Source organism: Salmo salar, chromosome 08 (genome assembly GCF_965601325.2).
Source record: "Salmo salar chromosome 08, fSalSal1, whole genome shotgun sequence".
Taxonomy (NCBI): Eukaryota; Metazoa; Chordata; class Actinopteri; order Salmoniformes; family Salmonidae; genus Salmo; species Salmo salar.
In genome coordinates, this window is record NC_138298.1 from 30259647 (window position 1) to 30287579 (window position 27933).

Sequence of the window (27933 nt, forward strand, 5' to 3'; positions counted from 1 at the left end):
GCTAGCAAGAATGACAAACTGCCATGTGTTTCATTTTATTATTGATACTGTGTTTTGTTTTGAGGTGTTTTGACTGATATCACATCAATACTAATATGGCTAAAATTCACTAGCTGTCTAATCAACAAATGTAACAGTGTATTTGAGACAACAAGGGCTCATTGTTCAAATGTATTTATATTCAAACATTGGAGATTAAATATACCTTACGTGCTGTCAATAATCTAAGCCAACCCTGTCAGTTATGCCCCATTGTTGCTCATAGATTCTTTTGTTAAACAACATACCCTTCTGTTTTAATATGTTCATGTTCATTTAATAATGTCACAAGTGTCGAAGAGATGAGACCAAGGCACAGCGGGTACCGGAATACTCATACTTTAATTTATTATTTAAAGTGAGTGACGAAAAAAACAAGAAACAGAACGACAGCTAACAGATTTGCAGGCTAGACAAACAGCAGTGCAAATACAACTACCCACAAAAACCCAAACCAAACACACACCTATATATAGGACTCTCAATCAGAGGCAACTAGAAACACCTGCCTCCAATTGAGAGTCCAACACCCAAACCTAAACATAGAAAAACTAAACTAGACAGAACGTAGAAATACATACAAAACACAAACCCTCTGCCACGTCCTGACCAAAACTAATACAATTACTCCCTCTGCTGGTCAGGACGTGACAGTACCCCCCCCTAAAGAGTCAGACCCCGAATGCACCTAAAAGAAAAGACAAAAATAACCCAAACAACAAAAAATATCCCCTAAACTAAAGGGAGGGAAGGGGGGTGGCCCTCCCCAACCCACCTATATTGGAGGCTGCTCAGGTGCGGGACATGGACCCCGCTCCACCCTCGGCGTCGCCCACTTAGGTGGCGCCCCTGGCCGCGTCGGAGGACTGGTGGGCGACCCTGACTTCGCCCGGCTGGCGGGCGGCGATGGCTGCGCCCGGCTGGCGGGTGTCCCTTGCTGCGCCCGGCTGGCAGACGACACTGGCTGCGCTCGGCTTGCGGGCCACTCTGGCAGATCCGGCACGGCGGGCCACTCTGGCAGATCCGGCACGGCGGGCCACTCTGGCAGATCCGGCACGGCGGGCCATTCTGGCAGCTCCGGGCAGGCGGGCCACTCTGGCAGCTCCGGCCTGACGGGCGGCTCTGGCGACTCCTGACTGGCGGGCGGCTCTGGCGACTCCTGACTGGCGGGCGGCTCTGGCGACTCCTGACTGGCGGGCGGCTCTGGCGACTCCTGACTGGCGGGCGGCTCTGGCGACTCCTGACTGGCGGGCGGCTCTGGCAACTCCTGACTGGTGGGCGGCTCTGGCGGCACCAGACTGGCGAGGCTGGGCTGACGCACTAGATGCCTGATGCGTGGGGCTGGTACAGGATGTGCTGGGGGGGGGCTGGTACAGGGGAGCGGGAACAGGCCGAGTCAGACTGGGCTGACGCACCTCAGGGCTAGTGCGGGGAGCTGGCCTGGGGCTCCATCCTTGCACCGCCAAACTGCCCTTGTGCCCCCCCCAAAAAAATTATTGGGGCTGCCTCTCGGGTTCCCTTACCAGCCGTGTTCCCCGGTCCTCGCCAGATATCCTCCGCTGCTTGGTCCTGGTATGGTGGGTAGTTCTGTCACAAGTGTCGAAGAGATGAGACCAAGGCGCAGTGGGTACCGGAATACTCATACTTTAATTTATTATTTAAAGTGAGTAACGAAAAAAACAAGAAACAGAACGACAGCTAACAGATTTGCAGGCTAGACAAACAGCAGTGCAAATACAACTACCCACAAAAACCCAAACCAAACACACACCTATATATAGGACTCTCAATCAGAGGCAACTAGAAACACCTGCCTCCAATTGAGAGTCCAACACCCAAACCTAAACATAGAAAAACTAAACTAGACAGAACGTAGAAATACATACAAAACACAAACCCTCTGCCACGTCCTGACCAAAACTAATACAATTACTCCCTCTGCTGGTCAGGACGTGAAAAATAACATTTAATACAATTTTAATGTGTCTAATATTTATTTATTTTTATTTTATTTAACCTTTCAGTTAATAACAAATTGTTATTTACAATGACGGCCTACCTCCGGCCAAACCTGGACAATGCTGGGCCAATTGTGCGCCGGCCCTATGGGACTCCAAATTACAGCCGGATGTAACACAGCTTAATATAATATCAAATCAAAGTTTATTTGTCACGTATGCCGAATACAACAGGTGTAGACCTTACAGTGAAATGCTTACTTACAGGCCCTATCCAACAGTGCAAATGTTAAGTAAAAGATTAAAGTAAAGAATTAAAGATAAGTAAAAAATTAAAACAACAGTAAAAAGACAATGAAAATAGCAGTAGCGAGGCTATATACAGTAGCGAGGCTATAACGATAGCGAGGCTATTTCCAGGCACAGGTTAGTCGGGCTAGTTGAGGTATTATGTACCTACAGGTATGGTTAAAGTGACTATGCATATATGATCAACAGAGAGTAGCAGTAGTGTAAAAGAGGGGTTGGCGGGTGGCGGAACACAATGCAGATAGTCTGGGTAGTCAATGTGCGGGGGCACCGGTTAGTCGGGCTAATTGAGGTAGTATGTACATGAATGTATAGTTAAAGTCACTATGCATATATGATAACAGAGAGTAGAAGCAGCATAAAGAGGGGTTGGGGGGGGACACACACAATGCAAATAGTCCAGGTAGCCATTTGATACCTGTTCAGAAGTGTTATGGCTTGGGGGTAAAAACTGTTGAGAAGCCTTTTGGTCCCAGACTTGGCGCTCCGGTACCGCTTGCCATGCGGTAGTAGAGAGAACAGTCTATGACTGGGGTGGCGGGAGTCTTTGACAATTTTTAGGGCCTTCTTCTGACACTGCCTGGTGTAGAGGTCCTGGATGGCAGGCAGCTTAGCCCCAGTGCCTTGTGGTCGGAGGCCGAGCAGTTGCCATACCATGCAGTGATGCAACCAGTCAGGATGCTCTCGATGTTGCAGCTGTAGAACCTTTTGAGGATCTGAGGACCAATGCCAAATCTTTTTAGTTTCCTGAGGGGGAATAGGCTTTGTCGTGCCCTCTTCACGACTGTCTTGGTGTGTTTGGACCATTCTAGTTTGTTGGTGATGTGGACACCAAGGAACTTGAAGTTCTCAACCTGCTCCACTACAGCCCCGTCGATGAGAATGGGGGCGTGCTAGGTCTTCCTTTTCCTGTAGTCCACAATCATCTCCTTAGTCTTGGTTACGTTGAGGGATAGGTTGTTATTCTGGCACCACCCGGCCAGGTCTCTAAACTTGTCAAATGAATGTAGACATTAATAAATGCATTTCTGTATCTTCCAAAGTCTTTAAAATGGAGTAGCACCAAAATGAATGTGCAGAGGCTTTAAAACAGCCCCCTCTTTCAGTTGTCTAGGGTTAATACATATCATTGATAGAAACTGGTCTTTATCAGGATAGTCACAGCAGTACAATAATTGACCAGTAGATGGTGGTCTTAGTACGTCATCTGTGGACATGTGACCAGACCAAGGGGACTGTTCAGCAGGATGCAACGTTTAGGAACTGAAATATAGTATGTAGTAAAAAACATGCTTCTCTGACCTGTAGAATAAAGAATCATGTTCGCTTTATTGATGGCATTTCCATCTGCAACTTTTGACCAAGTCTGGCTTCTGAATGTGGCCAGAGGCTCTTTCACTATAGTTTCCCTCTTCCTGTCTCCTCCCCTACATCTGCACTGATTGGCTTCACAGGTGAAAACAATATGGTGGAAGGAAGCTCATCATTAGGTTGGTTTAACTTTCACCTGGTCAGCTCTTTCAGATCAGTGGAGGAGAGGACAGATGTTTAGATGACTGAGAAAGAGCCATAGTGTATTGGGTTAGTGTAGTGATGTTGAATTAGCACAGGCTGTAGCTCTTCTAGGCCAGTCATGCTTAGTCACACGGAATGGATGTTTATTGGTGGAACCTTAAGTTTGGAGGACCGGCTTGTAATGGCTGGTGCAGAATTTGTGGAATGGAATCAAATACATCAAAGGTGTAACGGTCGTCGTAATGGATGGACGAAGGCGCAGCGGGTTGAGTGCTCATATTTAACTTTTAATGAACACTTAATAAACAAAAACCAGCCGACAAACAGTCTTGCAGGCAACACAGCTATGCAAAGAACAACCTCCCACAAATCCCATGACAAACACATTCCTATTTATAGGACCTTCAATCAGAGGCAACGAAAGACAGCTGCCTCCAATTGAAGGCCCCAACCCCAATTACCTACACATAGAAATGACTAGACAGAACATAGAAATACACTAACATAGAACAATGACAAAAACCCCGGAATACATAAACCAAACACCCCTCTACATACACACACACCCCGAACCATATAAAACAAATACCCCCTGCCACGTCCTGACCAAACTATAATAACAAATAACACCTTTACTGGTCAGGACGTGACAAAAGGCATGGTTTCTGTGTATTTGATGCCATTCTATTTGCTCTGTTCCAGCCATTATTACAAGCCATCCCCCCCAACAGCCTCAAATGATTTATACGCTTTTACATGAATCTCATGCATTCTGTCAATCACATGGGGCGGCAGGTAGCCTAGTGGTTAGAGCGTTGGACTAGTAACCGAAAGATGCAAGATTGAATCCCTGAGCTGACAAGGTAAAAATCTGTCGTTCTGCCCCTGAACAATGCAGTTAACCCACTGTTCCATTGAAAATAATTTGTTCTTAACTGACTTGCCTAGTTAAATAAAGTTAAATAAATAAAACATGCACACAGACACAACTTTGATAACTGGAGGCTTTTACATGAATCATACATGAATCTCATGCATTCTCTGTCTCACACACACCATGCTTAAGGCTGTCTCTCTGATAACTGGAGGTCATTCCACCTGTCCTATTGTAGTCAGTGATTAGTTACACTTGTTATTAGTAAAAAAAAACATAGAGACTGTTTTGATAAATGATGGTTATGATCCAACCCTTAATTCTGGTGTTGTCAGCACAAACAGGAAGTTAACAAGATATTAGTTAAAATGTAAACAGTAACATTCACTCTCTGTACTTAAGTGGTAGAGAGGTGTCTTGTCCTTCTAGATTCCATGTTAATATTAGATAAAGTATAAAACAGAGAGGTGTCTTGTCCTTCTAGATTCCATGTTAATATTAGATAAAGTATAAAACAGAGAGGTGTTGTCACGCCCTGACCTGAGAGAGCCATTTTATGTCTCTATTTAGGTTTGGTCAGGGTGTGATTTGGGTGGGCATTCTATGTCCTTTTTTCTATGTTTTTGTATTTCTTTGTTTTGGCCTGGTATGGCTCTCAATCAGGGACAGCTGTACACCGTTGTCGCTGATAGGGAGCCATACTTAGGCAGCCTGTTTTCCCTTGGGCTTTTGTGGGTAGTTGTTTTCTGTCTTGTGTTTTCACCTGGCAGAACTGTTGACTTTCGTTTTCTTGTGTTATTTAAAGTGATTCATTAAAGTTAATATGAGCACTTACCACGCTGCTGCATCTTGGTCCCCTCTGTCAGACGATCGTTACAGGTGTCTTGTCCTTCTAGATTCCATGTTAATATTAGATAAAGTATAAAACAGAGAGGTGTCTTGTCCTTCTAGATTCCATGTTAATATTAGATAAAGTATAAAACAGAGAGGTGTCTTGTCCTTCTAGATTCCATGTTAATATTAGATAAAGTATAAAACAGAGAGGTGTCTTGTCCTTCTAGATTCCATGTTAATATTAGATCAAGTATAAAACAGAGAGGTGTCTTGTCCTTCTAGATTCCATGTTAATATTAGATAAAGTATAAAACAGAGAGGTGTCTTGTCCTTCTAGATTCCATGTTAATATTAGATAAAGTATAAAACAGAGAGGTGTCTTGTCCTTCTAGATTCCATGTTAATATTAGATCAAGTATAAAACAGAGAGGTGTCTTGTCCTTCTAGATTCCATGTTAATATTAGACAAGTATAAAACAGAGAGGTGTCTTGTCCTTCTAGATTCCATGTTAATATTAGATCAAGTATAAAACAGAGAGGTGTCTTGTCCTTCTAGATTCCATGTTAATATTAGATAAAGTATAAAACAGAGAGGTGTCTTGTCCTTCTAGATTCCATTTTAGATAAAACAGAGTAGGGAGAACAATAATGTAGAGTACAATAATAGACAGGAAATGTCTTTAATCTCAGTTGAATGATTTATTGAATAAGCAGGAAGTACACATTGTTTATGTTCAGAATAATAAAAGCACAAGAAGCAAACATACTGTATACCTGATAAACATATACAGTCATTTTAAATGTATTTAGATGTGTAAAACTTAACAGTAATTGATTGACAGTGGCTATTGAATGATATTATACCCCTATTCTACACCTCATTGTTTGACATATGAATAAATTATTGTGTGTCAGCTTGTGGAGCGGACATTTTTATTTATTTATTTTTATTTCACCTTTATTTAACCAGGTAGGCAAGTTGAGAACAAGTTCTCATTTACAATTGCGACCTGGCCAAGATAAAGCAAAGCAGTTCAACAACATACAAAAACACAGAGTTACACATGGAGTAAAACAACATACAATCAATGATGCAGTACAACAACAAAAAAAGACTATATACAATGTGAGCAAATGATGTGAGATAAGGGAGGTAAAGGCAAAAAAAAAATGAGTCGGTCATGATTGGTTACTCATGGTCACGTGATGAGGTAGCCCCGCATGCGACTCAAAATCAGTATGAGCTTTCCTCTCAGCCCAAAATTGAATTTCCTATTTGTCTAATTAAGACGTTGGTTTCTCCTGCGTGAGACTCTACTTCACATAACTGTCTTTTTGTGTGTGTGTGTGTTTGTATGCGTTTCTCTCCTACCTGTAGTTCAGAGTACAATTCTATCAAATCCCACCAGTCTTCAGACAATCATTAACATACAGTAGAGAGTTAATTAATCAGCAGTGCAGAGAAAGTACTTATGAGAAGCCTATTTCTCACAGATCCATTTTTGTGAAAAGGAACAATCATAATCCCTCCATACTCCATGGCCTGGGGATATGTAATAGATTTCCCCACAGTTCTGGTCTGTACCACCACCAGGCTCTCCACTCCACCAATACCTGCAGTAAAAACAACACATAGTTAGACTGACCACTTTCTCTGAACCTAGAGTATGAACAACACAGAATGAGTCCAACTCCTCCCACTGTGGTCAGTGTGATTACGGATCAGTAGTCTCTTACCTTGCGGTGGTCAGTGTTATTAGAGCAGTAGTCTCTTACCTTGGGGTGGTCAGTGTTATTAGAGCAGTAGTCTCTTACTTTGGGGTGGTCAGTGTTATTAGAGGAGTAGTCTCTTACTTTGGGGTGGTCAGTGTTATTATAGAGCAGTAGTCTCTTACCTTGGGGTGGTCAGTGTTATTAGAGCAGTAGTCTCTTACCTTGGGGTGGTCAGTGTTATTAGAGCAGTAGTCTCTTACCTTGGGGTGGTCAGTGTTATTTTAGAGCAGTAGTCTCTTACTTGGGGTGGTCAGTGTTATTATAGATCAGTAGTCTCTTACCTTGGGGTGGTCAGTGTTATTATAGAGCAGTAGTCTCTTACCTTGGGGTGGTCAGTGTTATTATAGAGCAGTAGTCTCTTACCTTGGGGTGGTCAGTGTTATTATAGTACAGTAGTCTCTTACCTTGGGGTGGTCAATGTTATTATAGAGCAGTAGTCTCTTGCCTTGTGGTGGTCAGTGTTATTAGATCAGTAGTATCTTACCTTGCGGTGGTCAGTGTTATTATAGTACAGTAGTCTCTTACCTTGCGGTGGTCAGTGTTATAGTACAGTAGTCTCTTACCTTGCGGTGGTCAGTGTTATTATACAGCAGTATTCTCTTACCTTGGGGTGGTGAGTGTTATTACAGCAGTAGTCTCTTACCTTGCGGTGGTCAGTTATTATAGTACAGTAGTCTCTTACCTTGCGGTGGTCAGTGTTATTAGATCAGTAGTCTCTTACCTTGAGGTGGTCAGTGTTATTATAGTACAGTAGTCTCTTACCTTGCGGTGGTCAGTGTTATTATAGTACAGTAGTCTCTTACCTTGCGGTGGTCAGTGTTATTAGAGCAGTAGTCTCTTACCTTGGGGTGGTCAGTGTTATTAGAGCAGTAGTCTCTTACCTTGCGGTGGTCAGTGTTATTATAGTACAGTAGTCTCTTACCTTGGGGTGGTCAGTGTTATTAGAGCAGTAGTCTCTTACCTTGAGGTGGTCAGTGTTATTATAGAGCAATAGTCTCTTACCTTGGGGTGGTCAGTGTTATTAGAGCAGTAGTCTCTTACTTTGGGGTGGTCAGTGTTATTATAGAGCAGTAGTCTCTTACCTTGGGGTGGTCAGTGTTATTATAGAGCAGTAGTCTCTTACCTTGGGGTGGTCAGTGTTATTATACAGCAGTAGTCTCTTACCTTGGGGTGGTCAGTGTTATTATACAGTACAGTAGTCTCTTACCTTGCGGTGGTCAGTGTTATTATAGTACAGTAGTCTCTTACCTTGGGGTGGTCAGTGTTATTACAGCAGTAGTCTCTTACCTTGGGGTGGTCAGTGTTATTAGAGCAGTAGTCTCTTACTTTGGGGTGGTCAGTGTTATTAGAGGAGTAGTCTCTTACTTTGGGGTGGTCAGTGTTATTATAGAGCAGTAGTCTCTTACCTTGGGGTGGTCAGTGTTATTAGAGCAGTAGTCTCTTACCTTGGGGTGGTCAGTGTTATTAGAGCAGTAGTCTCTTACCTTGGGGTGGTCAGTGTTATTTTAGAGCAGTAGTCTCTTACTTGGGGTGGTCAGTGTTATTATAGATCAGTAGTCTCTTACCTTGGGGTGGTCAGTGTTATTATAGAGCAGTAGTCTCTTACCTTGGGGTGGTCAGTGTTATTATAGAGCAGTAGTCTCTTACCTTGGGGTGGTCAGTGTTATTATAGTACAGTAGTCTCTTACCTTGGGGTGGTCAATAATATTATAGAGCAGTAGTCTCTTGCCTTGTGGTGGTCAGTGTTATTAGATCAGTAGTATCTTACCTTGCGGTGGTCAGTGTTATTATAGTACAGTAGTCTCTTACCTTGCGGTGGTCAGTGTTATAGTACAGTAGTCTCTTACCTTGCGGTGGTCAGTGTTATTATACAGCAGTATTCTCTTACCTTGGGGTGGTGAGTGTTATTACAGCAGTAGTCTCTTACCTTGCGGTGGTCAGTTATTATAGTACAGTAGTCTCTTACCTTGCGGTGGTCAGTGTTATTAGATCAGTAGTCTCTTACCTTGAGGTGGTCAGTGTTATTATAGTACAGTAGTCTCTTACCTTGCGGTGGTCAGTGTTATTATAGTACAGTAGTCTCTTACCTTGCGGTGGTCAGTGTTATTATAGAGCAGTAGTCTCTTACCTTGGGGTGGTCAGTGTTATTATAGTACAGTAGTCTCTTACCTTGGGGTGGTCAATAATATTATAGAGCAGTAGTCTCTTGCCTTGTGGTGGTCAGTGTTATTAGATCAGTAGTATCTTACCTTGCGGTGGTCAGTGTTATTATAGTACAGTAGTCTCTTACCTTGCGGTGGTCAGTGTTATAGTACAGTAGTCTCTTACCTTGCGGTGGTCAGTGTTATTATACAGCAGTATTCTCTTACCTTGGGGTGGTGAGTGTTATTACAGCAGTAGTCTCTTACCTTGCGGTGGTCAGTTATTATAGTACAGTAGTCTCTTACCTTGCGGTGGTCAGTGTTATTAGATCAGTAGTCTCTTACCTTGAGGTGGTCAGTGTTATTATAGTACAGTAGTCTCTTACCTTGCGGTGGTCAGTGTTATTATAGTACAGTAGTCTCTTACCTTGCGGTGGTCAGTGTTATTAGAGCAGTAGTCTCTTACCTTGGGGTGGTCAGTGTTATTAGAGCAGTAGTCTCTTACCTTGCGGTGGTCAGTGTTATTATAGTACAGTAGTCTCTTACCTTGGGGTGGTCAGTGTTATTAGAGCAGTAGTCTCTTACCTTGGGGTGGTCAGTGTTATTATAGAGCAATAGTCTCTTACCTTGGGGTGGTCAGTGTTATTAGAGCAGTAGTCTCTTACTTTGGGGTGGTCAGTGTTATTATAGAGCAGTAGTCTCTTACCTTGGGGTGGTCAGTGTTATTATAGAGCAGTAGTCTCTTACCTTGGGGTGGTCAGTGTTATTATACAGCAGTAGTCTCTTACCTTGGGGTGGTCAGTGTTATTATACAGTACAGTAGTCTCTTAACTTGCGGTGGTCAGTGTTATTATAGTACAGCTAGTCTCTTACCTTGGGGTGGTCAGTGTTATTAGAGCAGTAGTCTCTTACCTTGGGGTGATCAGTGTTATTAGAGCAGTAGTCTCTTACCTTGGGGTGGTCAGTGTTATTAGAGCAGTAGTCTCTTACCTTGGGGTGACCAGTGTTATTAGAGCAGTAGTCTCTTACCTTGGGGTGGTCAGTGTTATTAGAGCAGTAGTCTCTTACCTTGGGGTGATCAGTGTTATTAGAGCAGTAGTCTCTTACTTTGGGGTGGTCAGTGTTATTAGAGCAGTAGTCTCTTACTTTGGGGTGGTCAGTGTTATTATAGAGCAGTAGTCTCTTACCTTGGGGTGGTCAGTGTTATTATACAGCAGTAGTCTCTTACCTTGGGGTGGTCAGTGTTATTATAGTACAGTAGTCTCTTACCTTGTGGTAGTCAGTGTTATTAGATCAGTAGTCTCTTACCTTGCGGTGGTCAGTGTTATTATAGTACAGTAGTCTCTTACCTTGCGGTGGTCAGTGTTATTATACAGCAGTAGTCTCTTACCTTGGGGTGGTGAGTGTTATTACAGCAGTAGTCTCTTACCTTGCGGTGGTCAGTGTTATTATAGAGCAGTAGTCTCTTACCTTGGGGTGGTCAGTGTTATTAGAGCAGTATTCTCTTACCTTGGGGTGGTCAGTGTTATTAGATCAGTAGTCTCTTACCTTGATGTGGTCAGTGTTATTATAGTACAGTAGTCTCTTACCTTGCGGTGGTCAGTGTTATTAGAGCAGTAGTCTCTTAACATGCGGTGGTCAGTGTTATTATAGTACAGTAGTCTCTTACCTTGCGGTGGTCAGTGTTATAGTACAGTAGTCTCTTAACATGCGGTGGTCAGTGTTATTATAGTACAGTAGTCTCTTACCTTGCGGTGGTCAGTGTTATTAGAGAAGTAGTCTCTTACCTTGTGGTGGTCAGTGTTATTAGAGCAGTAGTCTCTTACTTTGGGGTGGTCAATGTTATTATAGAGCAGTAGTCTGTTACCTTGCGGTGGTCAGTGTTATTATACAGCAGTATTCTCTTACCTTGGGGTGGTGAGTGTTATTAGAGCAGTAGTCTCTTACCTTGGGGTGGTCAGTGTTATTAGAGCAGTAGTCTCTTACCTTGTGGTGGTCAATGTTATTATAGTACAGTAGTCTCTTACCTTGCGGTGGTCAGTGTTATTATAGTACAGTAGTCTCTTACGTTGCGGTGGTCAGTGTTATTAGAGCAGTAGTCTCTTACCTTGCGGTGGTCAGTGTTATTATAGTACAGTAGTCTCTTACCTTGCGGTGGTCAGTGTTATTATAGTACAGTAGTCTCTTACGTTGCGGTGGTCAGTGTTATTAGAGCAGTAGTCTCTTACCTTGCGGTGGTCAGTGTTATTATAGTACAGTAGTCTCTTACCTTGCGGTGGTCAGTGTTATTAGAGCAGTAGTCTCTTACCTTGGGGTGGTCAGTGTTATTATAGTACAGTAGTCTCTTGCCTTGGGGGGGGTCAGTGTTATTATAGATCAGTAGTCTCTTACCTTGGAGTGGTCAGTGTTATTATACAGCAGTAGTCTCTTACCTTGGGATGGTCAGTGTTATTATAGAGCAGTAGTCTCTTACCTTGCGGTGGTCAGTGTTATTATAGAGTAGTAGTCTCTTACCTTGTGGTGGTCAGTGTTATTAGAGCAGTAGTCTCTTACTTTGGGGTGGTCAATGTTATTATAGTACAGTAGTCTCTTACCTTGCGGTGGTCAGTGTTATTATAGTACAGTAGTCTCTTACCTTGTGGTGGTCAGTGTTATTATAGTACAGTAGTCTCTTACCTTGCGGTGGTCAGTGTTATAGTACAGTAGTCTCTTACCTTGCGGTGGTCAGTGTTATTAGAGCAGTAGTCTCTTACCTTGTGGTGGTCAGTGTTATTAGAGCAGTAGTCTCTTACTTTGGGGTGGTCAATGTTATTATAGAGCAGTAGTCTGTTACCTTGCGGTGGTCAGTGTTATTATACAGCAGTATTCTCTTACCTTGGGGTGGTGAGTGTTATTAGAGCAGTAGTCTCTTACCTTGCGGTGGTCAGTGTTATTATAGTACAGTAGTCTCTTACCTTGCGGTGGTCAGTGTTATTATAGTACAGTAGTCTCTTACGTTGCGGTGGTCAGTGTTATTAGAGCAGTAGTCTCTTACCTTGCGGTGGTCAGTGTTATTATAGTACAGTAGTCTCTTACCTTGCGGTGGTCAGTGTTATTAGAGCAGTAGTCTCTTACCTTGGGGTGGTCAGTGTTATTATAGTACAGTAGTCTCTTGCCTTGGGGGGGTCAGTGTTATTATACAGCAGTAGTCTCTTACCTTGGGATGGTCAGTGTTATTATAGAGCAGTAGTCTCTTACCTTGCGGTGGTCAGTGTTATTATAGAGCAGTAGTCTCTTACCTTGTGGTGGTCAGTGTTATTAGAGCAGTAGTCTCTTACCTTGGGGTGGTCAGTGTTATTATAGAGCAGTAGTCTCTTACCTTGTGATGGTCAGTGTTATTATACAGCAGTAGTCTCTTACTTTTGGATGGTCAGTGGGGTTCCGTCCACCCATTTCCAGGTCCCCTCAGTAACAGAGTCAGCCAGACCAATCCAGGCAAAAATGAGTGATTCTAACCCTTTGATGAATGTCTGTTGTGGCACAGAAAACACATTGTTAATAATACATGATGGACTAATAAATAAAGTAGCTCTCTCTGTCTCTCTCTCTCTCTCTCTCCCTCTCACCTGTTCCTCTTCACTGTTAATGATCACCAGATCTGCTCCTCTCTCCAGACAGTCCTGTCTACTCTCCTCCCAGGATTTCCCCTCAGTAGAGATGTAGTAACAGCTGCAGCCAAACCTTCTCCATCCTTCAGGACAGGACCCTAGAAGTTTGACATTTACCATATTTGACACTTGAATGTAATGAAAAATAAGAAAAACATGACACAGATAAAGCTAATGAACCCTTCCAATGAGCTGATTGAGATTCCACCTTGCAGCTTTAGGAAATAATGAATATGTTCTGGTGATTTCCCACAGCAGTCGTTTGTGTGAATTGCCTGTTTGCCTTTAGCTGTTACACTGAACAAAAATATAAACTCAACATGCAACCATTTCAAAGATTTTACTTAGTTTCAGTTCATATAAGGAAATCAGTCAATTTAAATTAATGAATTAGGCCCTAATGTATGGATTTCATATGACTGGGAATACAGATATGCATCTGTTGGTCTCAGACACCTTAAAACCTGTTAAGGTATAGGGGGCAGTATTTTCACGGCCGGATGAAAAGCCTGCCCATAGTAAACTGCCTAATACTTGGGCCCAGAGTCAAATATTTGCATATTATTAGTAGATTTGGATAGAAAACACTCTGACGTTTCTAAAACTGTTTGAATGATGTCTGTGAGTATAACAGAACTCATACGGCAGGCAAAACCTGAGAAATATCCAACCAGGAAGTGGGAGATCTGACACTTGTAATCTTTCAAACCATTGCTTATGAAACTACAGTGTCTGTGGGGTCATTGTGCACTTCCTAAGGCTTCCACTTGATGTCAACAGTCTTTAGAAAGTTGTTCGAGGCTTCTATGATGAATTTTCAGGGAATAACAGCCGGTTCAAACAGTGGACTGTCTGAGGTCATGTAGTCACTTCATGCGCATTCACGCATTGGCTAGCATTTTTATTTTTCTTCTGTAATGAATACGCTATTGTCCGGTTGGAATATTATCAACTTTTTATGTTAAAAACACACTAAGGGTTGATTGTAAACATCGTTTGACATGTTTCTACAAACGGGAATAGAACTTTTGAGCTTTTCGTCTATTGAATTGCGCTCCCGCATCGTGCCTTTGGAATAGTGTTCTGGATGCGCCAACAAAACGGAGGTATTTGGACATAAATTATGGACTTTATCAAACTAATGAAAATTTCTTGTGGAAGTGGGAGTCCTGCGAGTGTATTCCGCCGAAGATCATCAAAGGTAAGGAAAGATTTATAACACTAATCTAGAATTTTATTGATGCCATGACTTGACGGGTAGCTGTATAGCTTGCATTGATGGCTGAGTTCTGTACTCAGAATATTGAACAATGTGCTTTCGCTGAAAAGCTATTTTAAAATCTGACACAGCGGTTGCATTAAGGAATAGTATATCTATAATTCTTAAATAATTGTTATATATTTTGTCAAAGTTTATGATGAGTATTTCTGTAAATGAATGTGCACATTCACCGGAAGTTTTGGGAGGCAAACATTTTCTGAACATCACGTGCCAATGTAAAAAGTTTTTTTTTGATATAAATATGAACTTGATCGAACAAAACATACATGTATTGTGTAACATGATGTCCTATGAGTGTCATCTGATGAAGATCGTCAAAGGTTAGTGCTTAATTTTAGCTGTATTTCTGGGTTTTGTGACGCCTCTCCTTGCTAGGAAAATGGCTGTGTGGCTTTTCTTGTTTAGGTGGTGTGCTAACATAATCTAATGCTTTGCTTTCGCTGTAAAGCCTTTTTGAAATCAGACAATGTGGTTGCATTAAGGAGAAGTGTATCTTTAAAATGGTGCAAAATAGTCGTATGTTTGAGAAAATTGAATTATGAGATTTCTGATGTTTTGAATTTCGCACCCTGCTATCCCATTGGCTGTTGGCTAGGGGTCCCGCTGGCGGAATGGGGTTCCGCTGGCGGAACGGGGTTCCGCTGGCGGAACGTCTTAAAGGTAGGGGTGTGGATCAGAATACCACCATTTGTCTCATGCAGCGTGAGACATCTCCTTCACATAGAGTTGATCAACCTGATTGTGTCCTGTGGAATGTTGTCCCACTCCACTTCAATGGCTGTGAAAACTTGATGGATATTGGCGGGAACTGGAACACGCTGTTGTACATGTCAATCCAGAGCATATCAGACATGCTCAATAGGTGACATGTCTGGTGAGTATTCAGGCCATGGAAGAACTGGGACATTTTCAGCTTCCAGGAAATGTGTACAGATCCTTGCTACATGCAGATGAGCTTCCCTGAGACGATTTCTGACAGTTTGTGCAGAAATTCATTGGTTGTACAAACACATAGTTTCCTCAGCTGTCCGGGTGGCAGGTGAATTTGTCAGATGTGGAGGTCCTGAGCTGGCGTGGTTACACATGGTCTGCAGTTGTGAGGCCGGTCGGACGTACTGCCAAATTCTCTAAAATGACGTTGGAGGTGGCTTAATGTAGAGAAATTAACATAAAATTCTCTGGCAGCAGCTCGGGTCGACATTATTGGATTCACCATACATATTGCATGCTTCCTCAACTTGAGACATTGATGGCATTGTGTTGTAGACAAAACTGCACATTTTAGAGTGGTCTCTTATTGTCCCCAGCACAAGGTGCACCTGTGTAATTATCATGCTGTTTAATCAGCTTCTTATGCCACACCTGTCAGGTGGATGGACTATCTTGGAAAAAGAGATATGCTCACTAACAGAGAAGTAAACAAATTTGTGCACAACATTTGAGCTGTTTGTGCATATGTAACATTTCTGGGATATTTTATTTCAGCTCATGAGACCAACACTTTACATGTTGTCATTTATATTTTTGTTCAGTGACATTTTCAAGTTAAACATAACTTTGCAACTATTATTTATTCCCACATTGAATATGTAGGTAGCTTTGCATGAGCCTTGTCTTGTGAGAGGCCAGAACAGCTCATTGGATCTAGTCTCCTGCTCCTGTTTCTGTAGTGTGAGGCAGCTTGATGTACAAGTAAACACTTCCAATGTATCTGACATCTCTAGTCTCTTCTAGAATTACTAATTATAAAACTGGGTCAATGAATTACATTACACTTCAGATCCCCCCAGTTTCTACACAGATCGGAAAATGCCCCTTACATGTGGAACAATTTACAAAAAACTATTAGAATTGATGGTCAAAAAATTGATTTCTGATCTTTTAAATGTTAACTGTGATTGTTTTTCTTAAGGCGTATATGTATTGTGTCTGTGTAGTTGTGCATACAGTGGCAAGAAAAAGTATGTAAAACCTTTGGAATTACCTGGATATCTACATAAATTGGTCATCAAATTTGATCTGATCTTCATCTAAGTCACAACAATAGACAAACACAGTGTGCTTAAACTAATAACACACAAATTATTGTATTGATATTGAATACATAATTTAAACATTCACAGTGCTGGTTGGAACAAGTATATGAACTCCTGAGCTAATAACTTCTCCAAAAGCTAATTGGATTCAGGAGTCAGATAACCTGGAGTCCAATCGATGAGATGAGATTGGAGATGTTGGTTAGAGCTGCCCTGCCCTATAAAAAAAACTCACAAAATTTGAGTTTGCTATTCACAAGAAGCATTGCCTGATGTGAACCATGCCTCGAACAAAAGAGATCTCAGAAGACCTAAGATTAAGAATTGTTGACTTGCATAAAGCTGGAAAGGGTTACAAAAGTATCTCTAAAAGCCTTGATGTTCATCAGTCCACGTTAAGACAAATTGTCTATAAATGGAGAAATTTCAGTGCTGTTGCTACTCTGCCTAGGAGTGGCCATCCTGCAAAGATGACTGCAAGAGCACAGAGCAGAATGCTCAATGAGGTTAAGAAGAATCCTAGAGTGTCAGCTAAAGACTTACAGAAATCTCTGGAACATGCTAACATCTCTGTTAACGAGTCTACGATACATAAAACACTGAACAAGAATGGTGTTCATGGGAGGACAGTTTGCACGTCGGAAGTTTGCAAAAGTGCACCTGGATGTTCCACAGCAAAAATATTCTGTGGACAGATTAAACTAAAGTTGAATTGTTTGGAAGGAACACACACTATGTGTAGAGAAAAAGGCACAGCACCAACATCAAAACCCCATTCCAACTTTAAAGTATGATGGAGGGAACATCATGGTTTGTGGCTGCTTTATCGCCTCAGGGCCTGGACAGCTTGCTATCGCCAATGGAAAAAATGAATTCCCAAGTTTATCAAAACATTTTGCAGGAGAATGTAAGGTTATCTGTCCGCCAATTGAAGCTCAACAGAAGTTGATGCAACAAGACAATAACCCAAAACACAGAAGTCAATCAACAACCGAAAGGCTTCAACAGAAAATACGCTTTCTAGAGTGGCCCAGTCAGTCCTGAGGAATGGTCCAAAATTCCTCCTGACCATTGTGCAGGTCTGATCCGCAACTACAGAAAACGTTTGGTTGAGGTTATTGCTGCCAAAGAAGGGTCAACCAGTTATTAAATCCAAGGGTTCACATACTTTTTCCATCCTGCACTGTGAATGTTTACACAGTGTTCAATAAAGACATAAATGTATAATTGTGTGTTAAAAGTTTAAGCAGACTGTGTTTGTCTATTGTTGTGACCTAGATGAAGAACAGGTCAAATGTTAGGACCAATTTATGCAGGAAGCCATGTAATTCCGAAGGGTTCACATACTTTTTCTTTCCACTGTATGTGTGTTTTTATTTGTATTGAAAACAGGGCTCTACTGCAAATGAGACCTTGGTCCTAGTTGATCCTGTTTAAATAAAAAAATGTTTTATAAAATACACCCGCTGGACACTAGTCTATCGTAGGACCTTACCTCTAATTTATCTCCTTAATGCTGAGTGCCAAGCAGACACTCATTGGGTAACATTTTTACAGCCTTTCATATGACTCGGTAGGGGATCGACCTCCCAAACATCCAATCTCAGGGTGGACACTAACCACAAGGCCACTGGTGAATTCTAAAAGATGCCACAGTGAATGATAAGATGTAGAACTACATTATATATATATAAAACTTCCTTGACTGACAAAACAAAATCTGAGGGAGTTCTAGGTAGGTGGTTCTGATGACCTCCTGTGGCATGTCTTGAGCGCCCCAGCAAAACACAGTTCCTGTAATTTGTTACTGTTCCTAATGGCCACAGTTAGCGCTGACAATACTTCTTGAGTATGATTGGGTGTGCAATAACAGGTCAACTACCAAAACGTTGGGGGGGCTGTCCTTACCGTTGATCTTCCAGTTCAGTCTATCTGTCTCCTTCTGTAGCTGGTCACGCTCCATAGTTGTAGTGTTCAGACTCTTCATCAACGTGTCTCTCTCAGTGGTCCTGGTATTTAGACTATTCTGTAGCTGGTCTCTCTCAGTGGTCCTGGTATTTAGACTATTCTGTAACCGGTCTCTCTCAGTGGTCCTGGTATTTAGTCTATTCTGTAGCTGGTCTCTCTCAGTGGTCCTGGTATTTAGACTGTTCTGTAACTGGTCTCTCTCAGTGGTCCTGGTATTTAGACTATTCTGTAACCGGTCTCTCTCAGTGGTCCTGGTATTTAGTCTATTCTGTAGCTGGTCTCTCTCAGTGGTCCTGGTATTTAGACTATTCTGTAACCGGTCTCTTTCTATATCTGTAAAAGGGAAAAGTCCATCAAAATGTGTAACAGTCAAAACATTGACTTCAAATTTTTATTTTATTTTTTCACTTACAGGAATCCCACAGGCCTATGATGACAGCCAGTAGAACACACACTACAGCAACACTGGAGGGTCTCTTCCACCACTGAAAATGTACTGAATCACAAGTTATTAAAGTCAGATAATTGGTAATGTGTTTTACTGTATCAATGTTTTATTTGAGCTGGATCCTGCAGAAACAGGAACAGCACCTCTGTTTTGGACTGATGGATTCCAGAACCTATTTGTTTGGATCCGCTACCTTTATTGGCATGAAAAATAATTGTTACTGTTTGCAATGTAAAAATGTGAATTACAGCGCTCAAAGTTAATTTGAGTTTCCTCAATATTAACAGAGGGTACTGTAGGTAGGGGTAAGGTAACAACAGGTAGTCTCAATATTAACAGAGGGTACTGTAGGTAGGGGTAAGGTAACAACAGGTAGTCTCAATATTAACAGAGGGTACTGTAGGTAGGGGTAAGGTAGAGGCAGGTAGCCTCAATATTAACAGAGGGTACTGTAGGGAGGGGTAAGGTAACAACAGGTAGTCTCAATATTAACAGAGGGTACTGTAGGTAGGGGTAAGGTAACAACAGGTAGTCTCAATATTAACAGAGGGTACTGTAGGTAGGGGTAAGGTAACAACAGGTAGTCTCAATATTAACAGAGGGTACTGTAGGTAGGGGTAAGGTAGAGGCAGGTAGTCATTTTGATAACTAAAATTGAATAAACTTTGACACTAAACAATACTTAAGTAGGGTAATTCCTTACTTGTGGTGAGGGTTGTTGACACCAGTTTACTTTGCTTTCCATTTTCCAGCACAGTGCAGACAGTAACAGAGTACTGAGTACCACATTGCAGGTCAGAGAGAGTGATGCTGTGTGAAGATGTGGTAGTGATGTGTGGTTCTGTCCCTGGACAGTGGTAGGAGATCTGGTAATGATGTTGGGTTTGGTCCAATCCTGGTGGCTGGCTCCAGCTAACAGCAGCTGATGTGGAGTCCACTGAGTCAACAGTCAGCTGGTCTGGAGCAGGAAGTACTAAGGGAAAATACATTATTATCAGTGCTACAATTTAACTCCAGAAATAAACTACAGGAGGAAAAGTAGAATAGTAGTAATAAAGTAGAAAAGGCTGCTTGCAATTCCTTTAGATATGGAAAGAAATAAGCTAAAAACAGACGTCACAAAACAGAAGTTGGATTTGTAAAGTAACAAAAATGAAGGGTTTCTGCTATATTCATTTAGTAACGGTGCTGTCCCGCTGCACGATTGTTGCCGCCACACCAAAAATAAATATAAATGAAAAGAATGTTGTCATTCTAAATCCTCTCCACAACAACAAAGTTAACACTGAAGTACTGATAAAGTTGAAGCAAGCAGAGGCAGATTAACTCCTTGATATAATGACTCACAGGAATGGAAGAAAGCAAGAATTCAGATACTGTATTATAAACAAAGTTGACTGAATCAGCACCAAACTGCATTATGAGATCTGGGGAATTCACCATCATATATTTCTCATCAGGGAAGATACTGGACCTTTACATCCCATGCTGACTGTTACGGGTTTCGGTTCTGTTAGGGGTTTCGGTTCCTCTATCCATTTAGAGGTTCACTAGGTTTTGCGCTCTGATTGGAGTCACCTCGTTAGTCAGTATGTGTTACAGCTGTGCTGGTCCAGCTGGTATTTAAGAGCCGCTGGCCATGATGGTATTTAAGAGCCGCTGGCCCAGCTGGTATTTAAGAGCCGCTGGCCATGATGGTATTTAAGAGCCGCTGGCCCAGCTGGTATTTAAGAGCCGCTGGCCCAGCTGGTATTTAAGAGCCGCTGGCCCTGCTGGTATTTAAGAGCCGCTGGCCCTGCTGGTATTTAAAGTAGCTGGCCCTGCTGGTATTTAAGAGCCGCTGGCATTTAAGAGCCGCTGGCATTTAAGAGCCGCTGGCCCTGCTGGTATTTAAGAGCCGCTGGCCCTGCTGGTATTTAAGAGCCGCTGGCCCTGCTGGTATTTAAGAGCCGCTGGCCCTGCTGGTATTTAAGAGCCGCTGGCCCTGCTGGTATTTAAGAGCCGCTGGCCCTGCTGGTATTTAAGTGCCGCTGGCCCTGCTGGTATTTAAGTGCCGCTGGCCCTGCTGGTATTTAAGTGCCGCTGGCCCTGCTGGTATTTAAGTGCCGCTGGCCCTGCTGGTATTTAAGAGCTACTGGTCCTGCTGGTATTTAAGAGCTACTGGTCCTGCTGGTATTTAAGAGCTACTGGTCCTGCTGGTATTTAAGTGCTGCTGGCCCTGCTGGTATTTAAGAGCTACTGGTCCTGCTGGTATTTAAGAGCTGCTGGCCCTGCTGGAAACACTCAATAATGTTCAGACAACAGAATGACTAACTTGGATATCCACGGTCACACTAAGGCCATCAGTGCAAAATGAGCTGTCATGGTGGGGGGGGGGGACAGTTACAGACCGACTGTCTCCACACGATCTCATGCAGGCTCAGTTAAAGGATGCGGCTGTATCGAGAATCTTGGAACTGAAAAGTCAAAAGGACTAAGCCTAAACCAGCAGAATGTCAACAAGAGTCATACAAAGTCAAACAGTTACTGCAAGAGTGGAACAGGCTCCATGTCTCACCAGATGGATTATTACAAAGGAAAACAGCAAACAGGACATAAGTTGTGGTACCAAGTCAGTATAGAACACTGATTTACAAGTACTTACACACTGAAATGGCCCATCTAGGAACAGAAAGAGTGTTGAACTTAGCAAGAGAACACTTTTATTGGCCGCGCATGCAACATGACATTGAACACTTTATCACCAAAGTGTGTAAGTGTATCAAACAAAATAAACCCAGTGTAATAACTAGGGTCCCAATGCAACATGTTTGAGCTACAGCTCCTTTCCAGATGATTTCAATTGACTATTTGCATTTGGAGAACAGCAGAGGGGGCTACGAGTATATTTGAGTTATTTTAGATAACTTTACAAAATGTGCACAAGCCTACCCCACCAGAAATAAGTCAGGGAAAACTGCAGCAAAAAAGCTTTTTGATTATTTTTTCCCAAAGTTTGGCTTTGTGTCAAAAATCCATCATGATCAGGGAAGAGAGTTTGAAAACCAGTTATTCAGAGCCTTGCAGAACTGTACAGGAATAGCCAATTCCAGAACCTCTCCATATCATCCACAGTGGATTCCGGTGGAGAGATTTAACCGTACACTGTTTAATGTTGCGCACACTAGATGAAGAGAAAAAGGCCAACTGGGGTGATAATCTGAACAAGGTCATTCATGCATATAATTGTACCACCAGTGATGCTACTGGGTTCTCACTGTATTTCCTGCTATTTGGAATGGCTTCACTGCTACCTGTTGACCTTGTTTTTGGGTTCGAGATGAAGGAACAGGAGAAATCATACCAGGATTATGCTAAGAAGTGGCAGCAACAGATGGCGGACGCCTATGACATGGCCATTAGAAACATGGAGAAATCAACAGCAAAGGGAAAAGCCTACTACAATCGGAAGAAAAGGAGTTCGGTTCTGGTCTCAGGGGATCGTGTACTGGTGAGGAACATGTCAGAACGTGGGGGGCTGGGAAAGCTAAGATCACACTGGGAGGACCAAATACATGTGTTGGTAACCAGGAAAGGTGATGGCAGCCCTGTCTATGAGGTCAAACCCGAGAGGGGTACAGGCAGGGCCCGGTTCTGCATCGCAATATGCTCATGTCATGTAATTCCCTACCATTTGAGGAACCTGTTGAAACACCCAGTAGAGGTCTGTGGAGAAGGGAATCACCCCAGCAAAAGCAGCAAAATGGGGATAGCGCTGAGTCAGAGCTCAGATGAGGATTCTTATCCAGTTTTTATCAATAGGCCATGTGGGGATGAAGAGAGCAGACAGAGTAGCACACAGCTAGTATCAGATAATAGTGAGGAACGGGGTCAGACTGATAGAAACTTCACTGTGAAGGAGTGCCAGCCAGTCCTCAGAGAGAGCCCGGAGAGGACAGGGGTAAATATGGAAACAGCTGAGGGCTCAGAGACTCAATCATCTCATGATGAAGTGGACACTGATTCATTGGGGTCACCCATGACCTTGCCCCGCCGTTCAGCCCGGCAGAGGAGGCCCAGAGACATTCTAACCTATAACACTTTATGGCTGCCAAGCTCTTATCAGGATACATTTACATTTACATTTAAGTCATTTAGCAGACGCTCTTATCCAGAGCGACTTACAAATTGGTGCATTCACCTTATGATATCCAGTGGAACAACCACTTTACAATAGTGCATCTAAATCTTTTAAGGGGGGGGGGGGGGGGTTAGAAGGATTACTTTATCCTATCCTAGGTATTCCTTAAAGAGGTGGGGTTTCAGGTGTCTCCGGAAGGTGGTGATTGACTCTATATAATGACGAGATGCTCATGTCTCCGCCCTAACAATGGACGTTGTTGTCCCAAAGGCGGGAAGGGTGGCGGCAAGCTTAGGTCCAAAATAAGCCCATAGAAATGCATTGGGCTTATTTTGTGCAGATTTTGGTGAGATAGAAACCTCTCGCTTCGCCTCTTCCTCTTTGTTTACACACACACACACCAAGCCTCTAACCTGCCACTCACAGCAACAAAGATGGGAGATCACTTCTTCCTCTGACAAGCGGTTTCAACTCGCTATTTGCATTTGAGGTTTAGTCCAACATAATTGGTCATATAGACACCGAAACAAATGGAGACAATATTTTACTGTAATAGAGGAAAAGTGAACCTCTCTAACGAGACCCTTTTATTTTTCAACTACTGAAATTGCGCTCAGCAGAAACTACTTAAACGGGAGCATCAATGAACATTGCTTCTGGAAAATGAATGCGCGGTTTGTTGCGTGCAGTGTTGTGGTACCACTAGCTGCATTTTAGCCAATGCCTGTTATACTAGCTGTCTATTCTGTTTAATAAATGTGCAATAAACATAAAACACTATTTTTAATAAGGAATTGGCAACTCGTTCTTAGAAATAAACTAGGCCCCTTCATTTCAACATCTGAACAAAGTGGACAGGCTAATATGCTGTTTAAACAGTTGGGGAGACACACAGAAGTGTGTTCATAACAATTCAACTGCTCTGCCTTGTTAGGTAGCAAATAGATCAAAATTATTGTCTAAACTTGACATATACAGATTAGCTGGCTACTCACTAGCACATGACCTTTAGATTGTTTGAGACCTGTGTTAGTTTTCTAAAACACCTGCAACAAGAAGTTAGTCATTATTAGTGAATGTGCATTATGCATAGTTTTGGTTAAATTTGTAACAAAAAGGGCATTTTCATAGAGTGACTTGAAAGCCAGATCAGTGACTATTGCAAAAAAGACAGGTTAAACTATTTTGCTAAAATTATTGCAAGGTATTATGGTTGTGGAAGGCTTATATTTAGCTTGGGTATCATTTCACAGGCCCTGAATTAATTTAGATTATTGCTGACTGTTTGAAATGCAGTGTATTTGACATTTTAATTGTACAGCAAAGCTTATTTAGAGAACATTAAAGTCGAGATATTGTGAATCGTCTGAAAGTTTAAAAGAAATAAAAATTATCTAGATTATTTTTAGGCCGTATCGCCTAGCTCTAAACAGTTTATTCAAAGACCTATTTTGTGTCACTCTGTTCACTCTATAGGTAGAAGCAGATTATCTGCACTGAACAAAAATATAAACGCAAAGTGTTGGTCCCATGTTTTATGAGCTGAAATACAAGATTGCTGAAATGTTACAGACGCACATAAGCTTATTTCTCAAGTTTTGTGTGCAAATTTGTTGACGTCCCTGTTAGTGAGCATTTCTCCTTTGCCAAGGTAATCCATCCACCTGACAGTTGTGGCATAGCTGATTAAAACAGAATGATCATTACACAGGTGCACCTTGTGATGGGGACAATAAAAGGCTATTCTAAAATGTGCTGTTTTGTCACACAACACAATGTCACAGATATCTCAGGTTTTGAGCGAGCATGCAATTGATATGCTGACTGCAGGAATGTCCACCAGAGCTGTTGCCAGAGAATGGTATGTTCATTCCTCACCCATATGCCGCCTCCAATGTCATTTTAGAGAATTTGGCAGTACGTCCAACCGGCCTCAACCGCAGACCACTTGTATGGTGTTGTGTGGGAGAGCGGTTTGCTATTGTGAACAGAGTGCCCCATGGTGGGTTTATGGGCAGGCATAAGCTACGAACAACGAACACAATTGCATTTTATCGATGGCAGTTTGAATGCTCAGAGATACTGTGATGAGATCCTGAGGGCCCATTCAACCACCGGCATTGCATGTTTCAGCATAATAATGTACAGCCCCAAGTCACAAGGATCTGTACACAATTCCTGTAAGCTGAAAATGTCCCTGTTCTTCCATGGCCTGCACACTCACCAGACATTTCACACATTGAGCATGTTTGGGATGCTCTGGATTGATGTGTACGACAGTGTGTTCCAGTTCCTGCCAATATCCAGCAACTTCGCACAACCTTTTTGAAGAGGAGTGTGACAACATCCCACAGGCCACAATCAACAGCTTGATCAACTCTGTGAAGGAGATGTTTCACGCTGCATGATACCAACTAGATATGTTCAGATTTGTATATATTTTCTCGTTTACCTTTACTAATCACAGTGTGATGTTAACTGGGGGTTGCGTTTTGCCCATAAAGGAAGACTGGACATGTCTAGATATTTATATGGCTGTTAGGCCAGTGTTCTCCATTGTTCTCATGACCAGAACTAACATCATCTGTATGTTTTAAAGGCAGTGAAATGTTTGGGACAACATTTAGTTTTTGCAGGGGGTGGTGTAAAGAGCTTAATACAGTTGTATTCCAGCCACTAGGGGGCACTCTGGTGAAGCCCATGGGAAATAAAGAAATATAGTATAAGTGAATTGGGGAGAGGAAGAATAAGAAACAAAAAAAGGGCTGTAAACTGCTGTTACATGTGCTGACATGATTAAAAGTGAAGTAAACCGTACCTTTCGCGTTGTAGTTTATATTATCAGCTCATAGAAAGGGTACTGTAGGTAGGGGTAAGGTAGAGGCTGGTAGCCTCAATATTAACAGAGAGTACTGTAGGTAGGGGTAAGGTAACAACAGGTAGCCTCAATATTAACAGAGGGTACTGTAGGTAGGGGTAAGGTAGAGGCAGGTAGTCTCAATATTAACAGAAGGTACTGTAGGTAGGGGTAAGGTAACAACAGGTAGTCTCAATAATAACAGAGGGTACTGTAGGTAGGGTAGGGTAACAACAGGTAGTCTCAATATTAACAGAGGGCACTGTAGGTAGGGGTAAGGTAACAACAGGTAGTCTCAATATTAACAGAGGGTACTGTAGGTAGGGGTAAGGTACAACAGGTAGTCTCAATATTAACAGAGGGTACTGTAGGTAGGGGTAAGGTAACAACAGGTAGTCTCAATATTAACAGAGGGTACTGTAGGTAGGGGTAAGGTAACAACAGGTAGTCTCAATATTAACAGAGGGTACTGTAGGTAGGGGTAAGGTAGAGGCAGGTAGTCTCAATATTAACAGAGGGTACTGTAGGTAGGGGTAAGGTAACAACAGGTAGTCTCAATATTAACAGAGGGTACTGTAGGTAGGGGCAAGGTACAACAGGTAGTCTCAATATTAACAGAGGGTACTGTAGGTAGGGGTAAGGTAACAACAGGTAGTCTCAATATTAACAGAGGGTACTGTAGGTATGGGTAAGGTAGAGGCAGGTAGCCTCAATATTAACAGAGGGTACTGTAGGTAGGGGTAAGGTAGAGGCAGGTAGCCTTGAGGTTACAGTGCTGGGCCAGAAACCGAAAGGTTGCAGGTTTGAGTACCGGAGCGGACAAGGTGAAAAATATGTTGTGCCCTTGAACAAGGCACTTCATCCTAATTGCTCCAGGGGCGCTGTACGTTGGAGCCATTGTGATCATTGTCAAGAAGTCACACCCATCCCACTGGAGTTAGAAGTTCAGAGTGAGAAAGTTTAGACTATATAGAAATAATTACCCTCAAATTGAAAATCATCAAATGACGAGGATTTCTACCCTCTTTAACGGGAGGAAAAGTAGAATAGTAGTCAAAGATAATGTACCTTTACATCCCATGCTGACACATCCATTATGATTACTTCAGTCATTTGATAACTAGTTAAAATGTAATATACTTTGACACCAAACAATACTTTAGTAGGGTACTTCCTTACCTGTGGTGAGGGTTGTTGACACCAGTTGACTTTTCTTTCCATTTTCCAGCACAGTGCAGACAGTGACAGTGACAGGGCTATAGTTTAACTCCAGAAATAAACTACAGGAAGAAAAGTAGAATAGTAGTCGTAAAGTAGAAAAGGCTGCTTGCAATTCATTTAGATATGAGAATAAATAAGCTAAAAACAGACGTCACACAACAGAAGTTGGATTGGTAAAGTAACAAAAATGAAGGGTTTCTGCTATATTCATTTAGTAACGGTGCTGTCCCGCTGCACGATTGTTGCCGCCACACCAAAAATAAATATAAATGAAAAGAATGTTGTCATTCTAAATCCTCACCACAACAACAAAGTTAACACTGTAGTACTGATAAAGTTAAAGCAAGCAGAGGCAGATTAACTCCTTGATATAATGACTCACAGGAATGGAAGAAAGCAAGAATTCAGATACTGTATTATAAACAAAGTTGAATGATTTCAGCACCAAACTGCATGATGAGATCTGGGGAATTCACCATCATATATTTCTCATCAGGGAAGATACTGGACCTTTACATCCCATGCTGACTGTTACGGGTTTCGGTTCTGTTAGGGGTTTCGGTTCCTCTATCCATTTAGAGGTTCACTAGGTTTTGCGCTCTGATTGGAGTCACCTCGTTAGTCAGTATGTGTTCCTGCTGGTATTTAAGAGCCGCTGGTCCTGCTGGTATTTAAGAGCTACTGGTCCTACTGTTATTTAAGAGCCACTGGTCCTGCTGTTATTTAAGAGCTGCTGGTCCTGCTGTTATTTAAGAGCTGCTGGTCCTGCTGTTATTTAAGAGCTGCTGGTCCTGCTGTTATTTAAGAGCTGCTGGTCCTGCTGTTATTTAAGAGCTGCTGGTCCTGCTGTTATTTAAGAGCTGCTGGTCCTGCTGTTATTTAAGAGCTGCTGGTCCTGCTGTTATTTAAGA

At 42.3% G+C, this 27933-nt stretch overlaps 1 protein-coding gene across 3 annotated transcripts in view; it reads right to left on the bottom strand.

Annotated features, from left to right (window-relative positions):
* The window catches only part of LOC106591138 (receptor-type tyrosine-protein phosphatase H), a 102872-nt gene that overhangs the window by 44730 nt on the left and 30209 nt on the right, over nucleotides 1-27933 (bottom strand). For 2 of the 3 annotated variants that reach the window (XM_082978577.1, XM_082978575.1), the window contains 6 exons: nucleotides 19528-19797; nucleotides 18789-18872; nucleotides 18317-18709; nucleotides 13049-13188; nucleotides 12843-12952; nucleotides 6207-7143 (listed from right to left, as the gene is read on the bottom strand). In XM_082978577.1, the coding sequence (XP_082834703.1) occupies nucleotides 7011-7143; nucleotides 12843-12952; nucleotides 13049-13188; nucleotides 18317-18709; nucleotides 18789-18872; nucleotides 19528-19797 (1130 nt within the window). In that variant the 3' untranslated portion in view covers nucleotides 6207-7010. Of the gene's footprint in view, nucleotides 1-6206; nucleotides 7144-12842; nucleotides 12953-13048; nucleotides 13189-18316; nucleotides 18710-18788; nucleotides 18873-19527; nucleotides 19798-27933 lie in introns of those variants that run through there. The other variant, XM_082978576.1, reaches the window with a different exon arrangement.